General features: G+C 51.2%; 1 protein-coding gene across 1 annotated transcript in view; it reads left to right on the forward strand.

Moving 5' to 3' along the window:
* The window catches only part of galnt9 (polypeptide N-acetylgalactosaminyltransferase 9), a 367007-nt gene that overhangs the window by 77043 nt on the left and 275450 nt on the right, over positions 1-14514 (forward strand). Inside the window, exon 5 of the mRNA XM_041202235.1 lies at positions 5651-5848. Coding sequence (XP_041058169.1) covers positions 5651-5848 — 198 coding nt within the window. The remainder of the gene's footprint in view (positions 1-5650; positions 5849-14514) is intronic.

The raw sequence follows: 14514 nt of genomic DNA on the forward strand, positions 1-14514 counted from the left end.
GTCGGCTCAATTAAAGGGCTGAAGACAGAGCTGGAGGGGAAACCACCTCTCGGGGAAATCATTGGGACCATGGGGACTGCTTCCCTTGCCCACAGCCTCCTCTTTATTCAATAAAACCTGATATTTCCCCCCTCCCCCCACCCCACCACCACCACCACCACCACCACCACCACCACCACCAGGGCAGGGGGCGCTCACCCTGTCATATGCAAAACGCTGACTGCACCGTACAATTGCCGCCGATCGGGCCTTTAATTATGGAAATTGTTTGTCCGCCCCCTCGGAGCAGGCAGCCTCTCTGCTTCCAGCCATCGGTAAAACGCTCGATGGCGAGAGCGTGACCGGGATTTTCCGGCCTTGTCATTGGCGGGACCCGTCGTCATGCTGGGAGACTCAGAGGCCCAGCCAAAAGCCCGATGGCCTTCGCCAGGAGTGGACAATCCCGGCAGCGGGTGGGGCTGGAGAAATCCCTCCCCATGTCGGGCAGCTGGTCCAATGTGTTTGCCTGCAATCTTACCGTCCACCACCCCCCACCCCCTCCCACCTCCCAGCCTACCAGTAAAATGCTGGCCGTGGTGTCAGCTGCGGCCCAGTGTGGGTGGCACTCCTGTCTCAGAGTGAGTTGATTGTGGGTTGGTGTCCCACCCCACAGAACCATAGAACCATAGGACACTACAGCACTGAAAAACAGGCCATTCAGCCCTTCCAGTCTGTGCCGAAATATTATTCTGCTAGTCCCATTGACCTGCACCCAGTCCATAACCCTCCAGACCTCTCCCATCCATGTATCTATCTAATTTATTCCTAAAACTTAAGAGTGAGCCCGCATTTACCATGTCAGATGGTAGCTCGTTCCACACTCTCACCACTCTCTGAGTGAAGAAGTTCCCCCTAATGTTCCCCCCAAACCTTTCCCCTTTCGCCCTAAAGCCATGTCCTCTCGTGTTTATCTCTCCTAATCTAAGTGGAAAGAGCCTAATCACATTTACTCTGTCTATACTCCTCATAAGTTTGTAAACTTCTATCAAGTCTCCCCTCATTCTTCTACGCTCCAAGGAATAAAGTCCTAACCTGTTTAATCTTTCCCTGTAACTCAACTCCTTAAGACCCGGCAACATCCTAGTAAATCGTCTCTGCACTCTCTCAGTCTTACTGATATCCTTCCTGTAGTTAGGCGACAAGAACTGCAGACATGTGACTCAGGCTAACTAAGCACAAAAGCCCAGGCCGAGACTGAGGGAGCACTGCGCTGTCTGAGGTACCCCTCCTTCAGTTGGGATGTTGAACCAAGACCTCATCTGCATCTCAGGTGGATTTAAGTGATCCCTTGGCATCCCATTTCGAAGTAGAGCAGGGAATTTCTCCCCAGGAGTCTCAGTCAATATTTATCCCACCATCAACTTTGCAAAAACAGATTACCTGCTCCTTTTCACATTGCTATTCCAGAGAGTTGGCTGTGTACACAATGACTGCTGCACTTCCTATAGTGTTCATTTGTTCCGTCTTTGAGTCTGAGAGTCTGTTTACAATTGATGCTCACGATGCCTGATTGGTTAAGCCTGCATGTGGACTCAGAGAAAAGTAAACAAAACTGTCAGAAGAGCTGGAAGCTAGAGCTGAAGTTGTAGACCATGGAGTAGACATTTTAAAGCACTGTGAATAAAATCTGACAAACACATAGAAGCTAGTGTCATCTCTACGTAGATCCAAGATACAAAATATACAACATTTCTTACATTCCAGTACTGCCAAAAATTCAGAAGTACTTCATTGACTGTAAAGCACTTTGGGACATCCTGAGGTGGTGAAAGGTGCTCTATAAATGGAAGCCTTTCTGCATTTAGTTGGTGGATTAGAGAACTGAAGAGAGTTCCTCTTAAGATTACTTTGAGCTATTTTATTTTCTACCTTTTATCCTTCCTCCTGCATTATGTGGGCTGTCAGGATTTTATTTTAAACCAGCATTTATGCTCTATCTGCAAATCTTAAACTCTCCTTTCCCCACTGAACAATTTGCTTCTTTTGAGATTATTAGGGCAGGTGGTGACAAAAAAATATATAACATTGAGTCTACATGATCTGTCACGTTTTTTAAAGGTGCAATTTGCAGAGGTTTTATTGAGAAAGCTCTGGGATGTTTAAACAGTCGGCACATTTCTGCCTGCAAGTTGTTTTTAAATACTTACTCAAAATATTTTCCTGATTTGGAACTAATTGTATGTTTAGATTATAAAAACACACTAAATCAGCTCTGCTTAAACATTGAATTTTAGAAATTATTTCTATTGAATTAGCAGCTGCTTTTTCTAATTGCTTTTAATTAAAAAGTATTTTCCTTATTAGTGAAAAAGCAGGTTAAATTGCCCGTGGAGTGTGTTTACCTTTAATATGGGAAATGGGTCAATTTACAAATAAAATTGGATTGGAAGCAAAGGTTTAAACTGTCTTATCTATATTTGGGATTTGATGAGGTCCGGAACACCACACCCTGGAGTATAAACGTGTCAGTAACTCTGTCAAATTGCTGGTACTGTCGAATCAGTGGCTGCACTGTTTTAAAGGGAATGTGACATCAGACCAGTAAATGTTGTATTCGAATAAAAAACAGTGAAGTATTAGCCTCTGTCGCTTTACCTAAGTACATCCCTGATTTTAATCGTTCTACCATTGGTGGCTGTGCCTTCAGCTGCCTGGGCCCTAAGCTATGGAATTGCCTCCCTAAACCTCTCCGCGTCCCTATCTCTCTATTTCCTCCTTTCAGCAGTTCTTTGAAACCTCCTCCTTCTTCCTATGACCAAGGATTTGGTCATCTACCCTAATATCTTCTTTTGTGGCTCAGTTTGCGTTGGAACAATGAAGTCAGCAGGCACAAAGCACTGGAGCCACAATATCTGCAGGCTCTTAGTAGACCAATCCACAAGCAACCTGTTGCTTAACAATACTTATGTGGGAGCAGGAAAGTCTATTTAGGTGGACTCCCTGGCTGTTAATGGGCAGAACTCTCATTCCCGTGTCCAGATTCCGCTGTCAGGATGAATCCAGAAATACCAGTGCTGGAATCCCGAGGGAAATGTTGAAGGAGGCAGCCAATTATAGGGCCATGCCCAGGAGCCCTGTCCAATTAAGGATTGTGGATGGTGGATCCTGAGGGTGAAGAGCCAATAGGAGGCCACCCAGCACTGAAATGTCCGACAGTTCCACTGTCAGGAGTGGACACTGCTGAAGGAGGTAAGGTGGTGCGAGGGGACCTCCACTTCTGGGCACTGGACACAAATGGGCCAAAAGGGGGTTAGGACCATCGGATAGAAGGGCAAAAGCCCCCATATGAACGGGCACTGATGTGGTTGCAGCCATTCATTGGCTGTCCTCTTCATGGAATCGAGCCACCGTCTCCAATGGCGACCCAACCTAACGCTGAGAACCCTCCACCATTTCACTGACAGTGTCCTGGTTCGACAGGTACCCCATATGTCAGCATCAGGAGGGGGCCCTTAATTAAGCCCTCAAGCCCACCGCGCTGGTCAGTCAACCAGTCCCGCTCTCACCCTGCCTCCTGCAGAATTCCATGGAGCCGGAAACATAGCGTAGAGCCGGGCTGATGGGGTCCCCCTCCCAGTTTTTTTGGAGCCTGCATTGCAACCTAACCCACAATCCCCCTTCCCCCACCACCCCCCCCCACCCCCACCCCCACCACCACCATCCCCCCCACCCCCCCGCCAAACCCCTGCCTCCACAGACCCTTGGAAATTCTACCCAAAATGAGCATTTCTCCTACCTTCATCATTCTTCAGATCACTGTTGATAAAAATCAACATTTAGATAGCACCCTTCACAACCTCAGGGTGTCCCAAATCTCTCTGGGCTTTGACACATGACCTGCTCCATCCCGTGATAACACCAGGAGCTCTTGTGGTGTCTCCATCTTGTTCAAAAGCATTATTGCTTTCAACTCAACCCCAGTGCAGGAAAACTCTTGCATAGAAATCAGGAAGACAAAAATTGGAGATCAGCATTGCAACTGAACAGGTGCTTCATGCAATATTTTGATCTTGAGGCTTAGTACGTTTAAACGATGCCAATAACTCTCCTGTATTGCTGGTACTGTAAAATCAGTGTCTATGGCAGTGTTGAAAGGATTAGTAAATGTTGTACTCTAATAGTGAAATGTTGGTGTCTGTCTCTTTAACTAAGTACAAATTGACTTCACAAAATGGTCAATTTGTACTCAGCTGGAGATAAGAGTTGAGACTTTGCTTGTGGATTGGTCTGTTAAGAGCCTGCAGATATTGTGGCTCCAGTGCTTTGTGCCTGCAGAATTTTATGTTCCAATGCAAACTGAGCCACATAAGGAGATATTAGGGCAGATGATCAACAGCTTGGTCAAAGAGAGAGGTTTCAAGGAATGGTTTAAAGAAGGAAAGTAGAGAAAGAGGGAGTTCCAGATCACAGGCCCCAAGCAGCTGAAGGCACAGCCACCAATGGTGGAACGATTAAAATAAATTGGATCTACACAGATATCTCAGAGGGTTATAGGGCAGGATGATATTATGGAGATATAAGGTGGAGGTGAGCTGCCTCCTTGAACTGCTGCAGTCCATATGGTGTAGGTACGCCCACAGCGCTGTTAGGGAGGGAGTTCCAGGTTTATGATCCAGCGACAGTAAAGGAATGATGATATATTTCCAAGTCAGAATGGTGAGTGGCTTGGAGGGGAACTTCCAGGTGTGGTGTTCCCATCTATCTGCTGCCCTTGTCCTTCTAGGTGGTAGAGGATGCAGGTTTGGAAGGTGCTACTGAAGGAGCCTTGGCGAGTTGCTGCAGTGTATCTTGTAGATGATACACACTGCTGCTACTGTGTAAGTGGTGGGGGGGAGTAAATGCTTAAGTTGGTGGATGTGATGCCAATCAAGCAGGCTGCTTTGTCCTGGATGGTATCAAGCTTCCTGAGTGTTGTTGGAGCTGCACTAATCCAGGCAGGTGGGGAGTATTCCATCACACTCCTGACTTGTGCCTTGTAGATGGTGGACAGTTTTTGGGGAGTCAGGAGGTGAGTTGCTTCCCACAGAATTCCCAGACTTTGACCTGCTCTTTTAGCCACAGTATTTATGTGGCTAGTCCAGTTCAGTTTCTGGTCAATGGTAACCGCCCCCCCCCCCCCCCAGGCTGTTGATAGTGGGGGATTCAGTGATGGTAATGCCATTGACTAACAAGGGGTGATGGTTAGATTCTCTCTTGTTGAAGATGGCCATTGCCTGGCATTTGTGTGGCACAAATATTACTTGTCACTTATCAGCCCAAGCCTGGGTATTGTCCAGGTCTTACTGTGCATGGATGTGAACTGCTTCAGTACCTAAGGAGTTGAAAAGATGGGAGGGGGTAAGGCTATAGAGGGATTTGAAAACAAGGATGAGAATTTTAAAGTCAAAGTATTGCCAGACTGGAAGCCAAGGTTTGTCAGTGTGCATGGGGGCCAGAGCTGAATGTGACTTGGTGCAAGTTGGGATATGGGCTGTCGAGTTCTGGATGAGCTGACATATACAGCCAGTTGAGCATCGGAACACACAAGTCTGGGGATAACAAAGACACAGAGTAATGTGGTTAGAAACTGGCAGTGATGAATCTGATCTGTACCCTTCCATTTTCTCTGCAGGGTCCAACCGGTCTTGAGTAGGATCAAGGAAGATCACACTCGCATCATATTGCCAGCCATAGACAACATAAAATACAGCACCTTTGAAGTGCAGCAATATGCCAATGCAGCCCATGGCTACAACTGGGGATTGTGGTGCATGTACATAATCCCACCACAGGAATGGCTGGACAAAGGAGATGAGGCTGCACCTATCAGGTGAGAAACACTCCCACTTGCCTGGGCACCAAACCAGGTCCAGCTGGGCTGGCAGTACAATTGGTGGGATGGGTAACTTCAGTTTTGTGGAGGAGTTTGGAGAAGCTGGGATTGTTCTCCTTAGAGCTGAGAAGGTTAAAGGGAGATTTAATAGAGATGTTCAAAATTCTGTGAGGTACTGATAGAATGAATAAAGAGAAACTGTTCCCATTGGCAGGACCGTCAGTAACCAGAAGGACACAGATTTAAGCTAATTGGATAAAGAGTCAGAGGGCAGATGTTTTTTTTACACAGTTAGTTGTTGTGATCTGGAACACGCTGCCTGAAAGGGCGGTGGAAGCTGATTCAATAATAACTTTTAAAAGGGAATTGATTGAGGACATTGTGATGGGACTCCATGGTGTCCAGAAGGCGTTCCAGGGATGTGTTACTGAATCGGAGGCTGCAGCCTCCTTGCCTATCGGGGGCCTGTCTTCATTGCAGCAGCCCTGGGCTGGAAGCACTGAGAGGTGTGTGCGCGCAGCTGCACTTTAAATATGACGCCTGGCGTGAGGAAGCAGCGAGGTGACGGTGTGACGGGTAAATGAGGGCCCGCCCGCCAACGAAACGGTGTGTTTCCCGGGAATGTGTGATTAATAAGGCGGGATTGGGATGATACGGCGTGAAGAGTCGCCATTGCAGCCAGCAGGTAAAATGTCCTTTTTCCTAACTGCTACCACACTTAGTGCAAATCTGGGACAACTCTGCCCGTAGGTCTAATTTGAGATGTTGGAGCTAGCAAACCTGGGTATACTATTGGTTCTGCGCTGGGCTGTTACCTGTGAATTGCCTTACTGGTGTCTGAATTTTTTGTCCTGTGGCCAGCCAAAATTTACATGGGTTGTAAAGCGTTTTGGGATGCCCTAAGTTCATGAAAAGTGCTAGATAACTGCAAGACTTTCAGTTGTTTTTTAATAGGGATCACAGTTTGCGTTATGACACTCCAATAAGGGCTAACCCAATTTCTGAAGTATTTTGGTTGGACTTTGTTTTTATATTGCAACTGCAATGTGCTATATCATGATTACAGTTTGGTTTTTCACAACACATTTTCTGAAATGAATAATCTGACAAAAGTTTCCTAATGATGTGCTGGCCTTTATGGACAGTAATTCACTGACTGCTGAATAATTGGATGTCCATTGGCAACCCTGGTGATAGAAAATATCACACAGGCTAAGCCAATGATAAGGGTTTATCCACAAATAAAGTGGTACATGGAAACAAGCTTTTAGGAAAGAGACTTCACAGCATAATTAACAGTGACATTTATCACAGGCTACATTGACTATTTAAAAAGTACTTCGATTAAGCACTTCAGGCCCTTGGTAAGACCCAGGTCTGAACTTCCGCTCCTGGGTAGGGGGCGCAGAGGTGGGAGAATTCCCAGCTCCGTGAACCCAACTCCTGTAAAACAGCCCCGGAAGACCCGATTTTTGTTTCGGTGGGGCGGAGGGGTGGGGGGGGGGGAGGGGTGGGACTAGTGGGAGTTGGGCCTGCAAACTCCGGAAACAGTTTGGAGGCAGCACAGGGGCTGCCAGGCATAGAGGGGAGCTAGGTGAGAGACTGGTCTCGGCAAAACAAAACTAAAAACACCCTCATCCCCTTACTCCTCCTCTCTCACTCCCCATGACCCATGCCAACCCATGCTGCCTCATGTCTCCCCCCCCCCCACCAGCCTGCATGGCCCCTTGTACCCTCCATCCAACCCATGCCCGATGGCCCCTTACAGCCCCCTGCCAACTTGGTGCCAAACCATGACCCTCGCACCCACCATCCTTTTCCCTTACACCCTCCATGTCAACTCACCCTGTATGCACCATGGGCGGATATCAGGACCCACGCTGGGAGGAGATAAAATAAAGTTGCGTGTTTATCTCTGACATCACTGTTAAAAAAAAACACTCTCATTGATAAAAAATCCATCCTTCAACTACTTAAGTCAAGCAACAAGCATTTCTATTCACAGTCCCACATCAAAGGCTGTTTAAACACTTGGAACTTTCAATCAAACTGTGAACTGACAGGCACCCCACTCTGATAATGATCCATTGTGAAATCAGTCATGCAGCATAAATCCCAGAATTATAGCCCTCAGGCTTATTTTCACAAATGGAATGAAATAGCAAGCACTTTTTTTTAATTAACCTGCAGACTGCATTTTTTTTAAAATTTAAAGGCCAGAATATTTAAATGCCTTGATAGCTTGATATCCCCCGTGACAGTTCCTGTATTTTTTATGCACATTCATGTCTTCTGTAAACAATCCCAAAGGGCATTGGACCTCTCCTTTGGACCTTTTGTAAAGGGTAACTTGCCTCTCCAAAGAACTCCGCTAACTTTATACTTTCCCCCGGTGAGTCTCAAGTCATGTTTTGGATATCCCAGTGGCCAATATTGAATCTGACTGAGTGCATTTGCACTTTAACATATGCAGCTGCCTCTGTGAACCAGGGACATGCAAAGGACAACCCACCGCATTCCACCCACCGCCACCCCCATTCCACCCACCACCCCATCATGTGCGAAAATGATGGAGGCCAGGTTCGGTGGTGGGACTGATTTTGGCCTCCGGCGCCGTATTTGCTAAGACAGAGAGCCTGTCCATCTGTACAAAAGCTCAGGCCACAGACTCTGTCAATACGCGCCAGACCCACATGACACATCTGGAATTTGAGGGGTGCATATGGAAAGCTTCTCAAGCGCAAAACAGTTTATTGGTTGCAGTTTAAGTCATGTCTTTGAAGCCTTTCGGCAACCAAACATTGGTAGTTTCAAAAGAACAGTAGCTTTGCGGGGACCTGCAGGTTGGATAGCATTGTCCTCTTTCTGTCCGTAGACTTCACTCTGTTGCTACTTCTCAGTAGAAGTGGGATAGGGGCCCACAACCATTGCTTCCTTCATGCATTTCCCATTAAACTATTTCCATACATTACCATACCAGAAATTACATAAGTTTCTACCATAAACTTCCACTAATTACCCTCTAACATTTTAAACATGTGGCCTCTCGTTAAAGAAAATTTGTTTCACTAATTAAACTTTGGACAACAATCCGACCTGGTTCATACACAGGGAATGGCTGGTTCACCATTTTGATCTTAACATAAAGATCAACCTCCATTCAAAACTAAACTCTGGAATTTGTTAAACTTCTAACCCTAACCCTAACCCTCTCCACTTCTCCACCTCTCCCCCTCTCCACTTCTCCCCGTCTCCCCATCTCCCCCTTTCCACTTCTCCACTTCTCCACTTCTCCCCCTCTAACCCTCTCCACTTCTCCACTTCTCCCACTCTCCCCCTCTCCACCTCTCCACGGCACCAACTCGCCAACTCTCCCTCTCTCCCCCTCTCCCCGTCTCCCCATCTCCACTTCTCCCCCTCTCCACTTCTCCCCCTCTCCACTTCTCCCCCTCTCCCCCTCTCCACTTCTCCACTTCACAACTTCACCCCCTCTCCCCCTCTACCCCTCTCCCCCTCTACCTCTCTCCACCTCTCCACTTCTCCACTTCTCGAACTCTCCACTTCTCCCCCTCTCCCCCTCTCCACCTCTCCCCCTCTCCACCTCTCCACTTCTCCACTTCCCCCCCTCTACCCCTCTACACCTCTCCATTTCTCCACTTCTCCACGTCTCCCGCTCTACCCCTCTCCACCTCGCCATTACTACCCCTCTCCTCCTCTCCACCTCTCCACTTCTCCACTTTTCGAACTCTCCAATTCTCCCCCGCTCCACCTCTCCACTTCTCCCCCTCTCCCCCTCTCCACCTCTCCACTTCTCCACTTCTCAAACTCTCCAATTCTCCCCCTCTCCACCTCTACACTTATCCCCCTCTCCCCCTCTCCACTTCTCCACTACTCCACCTCTCACCCTCACCACATCTCCACTTCTCCCCCTCTCCCACTCTCCACTTCTCCCCCTCTCCACTTCTCCCCCTCTCCCCCTCTACCCCTCTCCACCTCTCCACTTCTCCACTTCTCGAACTCTCCACTTCTCCCCCTCTCCACCTCTCCCCCTCTCCCCCTCTCCACTTCTCCCCCTCTCCCCCTCTCCACTTCTCCACTTCGCCCCCTCTCCCCCTCTCCACTTCTCCCCCTCTCCCCCTCTCCACTTCTCCACTTCCCCCCCTCTACCCTTCTACACCTCTCCATTTCTCCACTTCTCCACTTCTCCACTTCTCCCACTCTCCCCCTCTCCACTTCGCCACTTCTCCACGTCTCCCCCTCTACCCCTCTCCACCTCGCCATTACTACCCCTCTCCCCCTCTCCCCCTCTCCACTTCTCCACTACTCCACCTCTCACCCTCACCACCTCTCCACTTCTCCACCTCTCCCACTCTCCACTTTTCCCCCTCTCCACTTCTCCCCCTCTCCCCCTCTACCCTTCTCCACCTCTCCACTTCTCCACTTCTCGAACTCTCCACTTCTCCCCCTCTCCACCTCTCCCCCTCTCCCCCTCTCCACTTCTCCACTTCCCCCCCTCTCCCCCTCTCCACTTCTCCCCCTCTCCCCCTCTCCACTTCTCCCCCTCTCCCCCTCTCCACTTCTCCACTTCCCCCCCTCTCCCCCTCTCCACTTCTCCCCCTCTCCCCCTCTCCACTTCTCCACTTCCCCCCCTCTACCCCTCTACACCTCTCCATTTCTCCACTTCTCCACTTCTCCACTTCTCCCACTCTCCCCCTCTCCACTTCGCCACTTCTCCACGTCTCCCCCTCTACCCCTCTCCACCTCGCCATTACTACCCCTCTCCTCCTCTCCACCTCTCCATTTCTCCACTTTTCGAACTCTCCAATTCTCCCCCTCTCCACCTCTCCACTTCTCCCCCTCTCCACTTCTCCACTACTCCACCTCTCACCCTCTCCACCTCTCCACTTCTCCACCTCTCCACATCTCCACTTCTCCCCCTCTCCCACTCTCCACTTCTCCACTTCTCCACTTCTCCACTTCTCCACTTCTCCACTTCTCCACTTCTCCCCCTCTCCCCCTCTCTCACTCCCAACTTCTCCACCTCTCCCCCTCTAACCCTCTCCCCCTCTCCCCCTCTCCACCTCTCCACTTCTCCACTTCTCCCCCTCTACCCCTCTCCACTTCTCCACTTCTCCCACTCTCCCCCTCTCCACCTCTCCATGGCACCAACTCGCCAACTTTCCCTCTCTCCCCCTCTCCCCGTCTCCCCATCTCCACTTCTCCCCCTCTCCACTTCTCCCCCTCTCCACTTCTCCCCCTCTCCACTTCTCCCCCTCTCCCCCTCTCCACTTCTCCACTTCACAACTTCACCCCCTCTCCCCCTCTACCCCTCTCCACCTCTCCACTTCTCCACTTCTCGAACTCTCCACTTCTCCCCCTCTCCACCTCTCCCCCTCTCCCCCTCTCCACCTCTCCACTTCTCCACTTCCCCCCCTCTACCCCTCTACACCTCTCCATTTCTCCACTTCTCCACGTCTCCCGCTCTACCCCTCTCCACCTCGCCATTACTACCCCTCTCCTCCTCTCCACCTCTCCACTTCTCCACTTCTCGAACTCTCCACTTCTCCCCCTCTCCACCTCTCCCCCTCTCCCCCTCTCCACCTCTCCACTTCTCCACTTCCCCCCCTCTACCCCTCTACACCTCTCCATTTCTCCACTTCTCCACGTCTCCCGCTCTACCCCTCTCCACCTCGCCATTACTACCCCTCTCCTCCTCTCCACCTCTCCACTTCTCCACTTCTCGAACTCTCCACTTCTCCCCCTCTCCACCTCTCCCCCTCTCCACCTCTCCACTTCTCCACTTCCCCCCCTCTACCCCTCTACACCTCTCCATTTCTCCACTTCTCCACGTCTCCCGCTCTACCCCTCTCCACCTCGCCATTACTACCCCTCTCCTCCTCTCCACCTCTCCACTTCTCCACTTTTCGAACTCTCCAATTCTCCCCCTCTCCACCTCTCCACTTCTCCCCCTCTCCCCCTCTCCACCTCTCCACTTCTCCACTTCTCGAACTCTCCAATTCTCCCCCTCTCCACCTCTCCAATTATCCCCCTCTCCCCCTCTCCACTTCTCCACTACTCCACCTCTCACCCTCACCACCTCTCCACTTCTCCACCTCTCCACATCTCCACTTCTCCCCCTCTCCCACTCTCCACTTCTCCCCCTCTCCACTTCTCCCCCTCTCCCCCTCTACCCCTCTCCACTTCTCCACTTCCCCCCCTCTCCCCCTCTCCAATTCTCCCCCTCTCCACCTCTCCACTTCTCCCCCTCTCCCCCTCTCCACTTCTCCACTACTCCACCTCTCACCCTCTCCACCTCTCCACTTCTCCACCTCTCCACATCTCCACTTCTCCCCCTCTCCCACTCTCCACTTCTCCCCCTCTCCACTTCTCCCCCTCTCCCCCTCTCCACTTCTCCCCCTCTCCCCCTCTCCCCCTCTCCACTTCTCCACCTCCCCCCCTCTCCCCCTCTCCACTTCTCCCCCTCTCCCCCTCTCCCCCTCTCCCCCTCTCCACTTCTCCCCCTCTCCCCCTCTCCACCTCTCCACTTCTCCCCCTCTCCCCCTCTCCACCTCTCCACTTCTCCCCCTCTCCACCTCTCCACTTCTCCACTTCTCCACTTCTCGAACTCTCCAATTCTCCCCCTCTCCACCTCTCCACTTATCCCCCTCTCCACTTCTCCACTACTCCACCTCTCACCCTCTCCACCTCTCCACTTCTCCACCTCTCCACATCTCCACTTCTCCCCCTCTCCCACTCTCCACTTCTCCCCCTCTCCACTTCTCCCCCTCTCCCACTCTCCACTTCTCCACTTCTCCACTTCTCCCCTTCTCCCCCTCTCCCCCTCTCTCACTCCCAACTTCTCCACCTCTCCCCCTCTAACCCTCTCCCCCTCTCCCCCTCTCCACCTCTCCACTTCTCCACTTCTCCCCGTCTCCCCCTCTCCACTTCTCACCCTCTCCCCCTCCCCACTTCTCCACCTCTCCACTTCTCCACCTCTCCACTTATCCCCCTCTCCACATGCCCACTTCTCCACTTCTCCAATTCTCCCCGTCTCCACCTCTCCAACTCTCCACCTCTCTCCACTTCTCCATTTCTCCCCCCCTCCACCTCTCAAATTCTCCCCGTCTCCACCGCTCCACCTCTCCACTTCTCCACTTCCCCACCTCTCCATTTCACCACCGCTCCACCTCTCCACTTCTCCTCTTCTCCACCTCTCCTCTTCGCCACCTCTCCCCCTCTCCACCTCTCCACTTCTCCTCTTCTCCACCTCTCCAGCTCTCCCGCTCACCACCTCTCCAACGCTCCACTTATCCCCCTCTCCAGCTCTCCACCTCACCACTTATCCCCCTCTCCACCTCTCCTCCTCTCCATCTCTCCACTTCTCCAACTCTCCACTTCTCCAGATTTCCACATCTCCACCTCTCCACTTCTCCACTTCTCCATCTCTCCACTTCTCCACTTCTCCCTTTCTCCACCTCTCCACTTCTCCACTTCTCCACCTCTCCTCTTCGCCACTTCTCCACCTCTCCACTTCTCCAACTCTCCACCTCTTCACCTCTCCACCTGTCCACCTCTTCACCTCTCCACCTCTCCACCTCTCCACTTCTCCACCTCTCCACTTCTCCACTCTTCCACTTCTACACCTCTCCACTTCTCCACTTCTACACCTCTCCACTTCTCCACCTCTCCACTTCTCCACTTCTCCACCTCTCCACTTTTCCATCTCTCCACTTCTCCACCTCTCCACCTCTCTACTTCTACACCTCTCCACCTCTCCAACTATTTACCTCTCCACCTCTTCACCTCTCCATCTCTGCACCTCTCCAAATCTCCTCCTCTTCACCTCTCCACCTCCCCACTTATCCCCCTCTCCACCTCTCCTCCTCTCCATCTCTCCACTTCTCCACCTCTCCACTTCTCCAGATTTCCAATTCTCCACATCTCCACTTCTCCACTTCTCCATCTCTCCACTTCTCCACTTCTCCACCTCTCCTCTTCTCCACCTCTCCACCTCTCCACTTCTCCACCTTTCCAATTCTCCACCTCTCCACCTCTCTTACTCTCCACCTCTCCAGCTCTCCACCTCTCCACCTCTCCACCTCTCCACCTCTCCACCTCCCCCCTTCTCCACCTCTCCACCTATCCACTTCTCCATATCTACACCTCTTCACCTCTCCACCTCCCCAGCTCTTCACCTCTCCACCTCCCCACCTCACCACCTCTCCACCTCACCACCTCTCCACCTCTCCACGTCTCCACCAGTCCACTTCTCCACTTCTCCACCTCTCCACTTCTCCACCTCTCCACTTCCCCACCTCTCCACTTCCCCACCTCTCCACTTCTTCACCTCTCCAACTTTCTACTTCTCCACCTCTCCACTTCTGCACCTCTCCAGCTCTCCACCTTTCCACTTCTCCACCTCTCCACTTCTCCACCTCTCCATCTCTCCACTTCTCCGCCTTTCCACTTCTCCTCCTCTCCGCCCCTCCACATCTCCACATCTCCACTTCTCCACCTTGCCATTTCGCCACCTCACCTCTTCTCCACCTCTCCCCCTCTCCACCTCTCCACTTCTCCACCTCTCGACTTCTCCACTTATCCACCTCTCCACTTCCCCCTCTCTCCACTTCTCCACCTCCTCTTCTCCAATTGTCCATTTCTCC

The sequence above is a fragment of the Carcharodon carcharias genome, chromosome 13 (assembly GCF_017639515.1).
Source record: "Carcharodon carcharias isolate sCarCar2 chromosome 13, sCarCar2.pri, whole genome shotgun sequence".
Lineage (NCBI taxonomy): Eukaryota > Metazoa > Chordata > Chondrichthyes > Lamniformes > Lamnidae > Carcharodon > Carcharodon carcharias.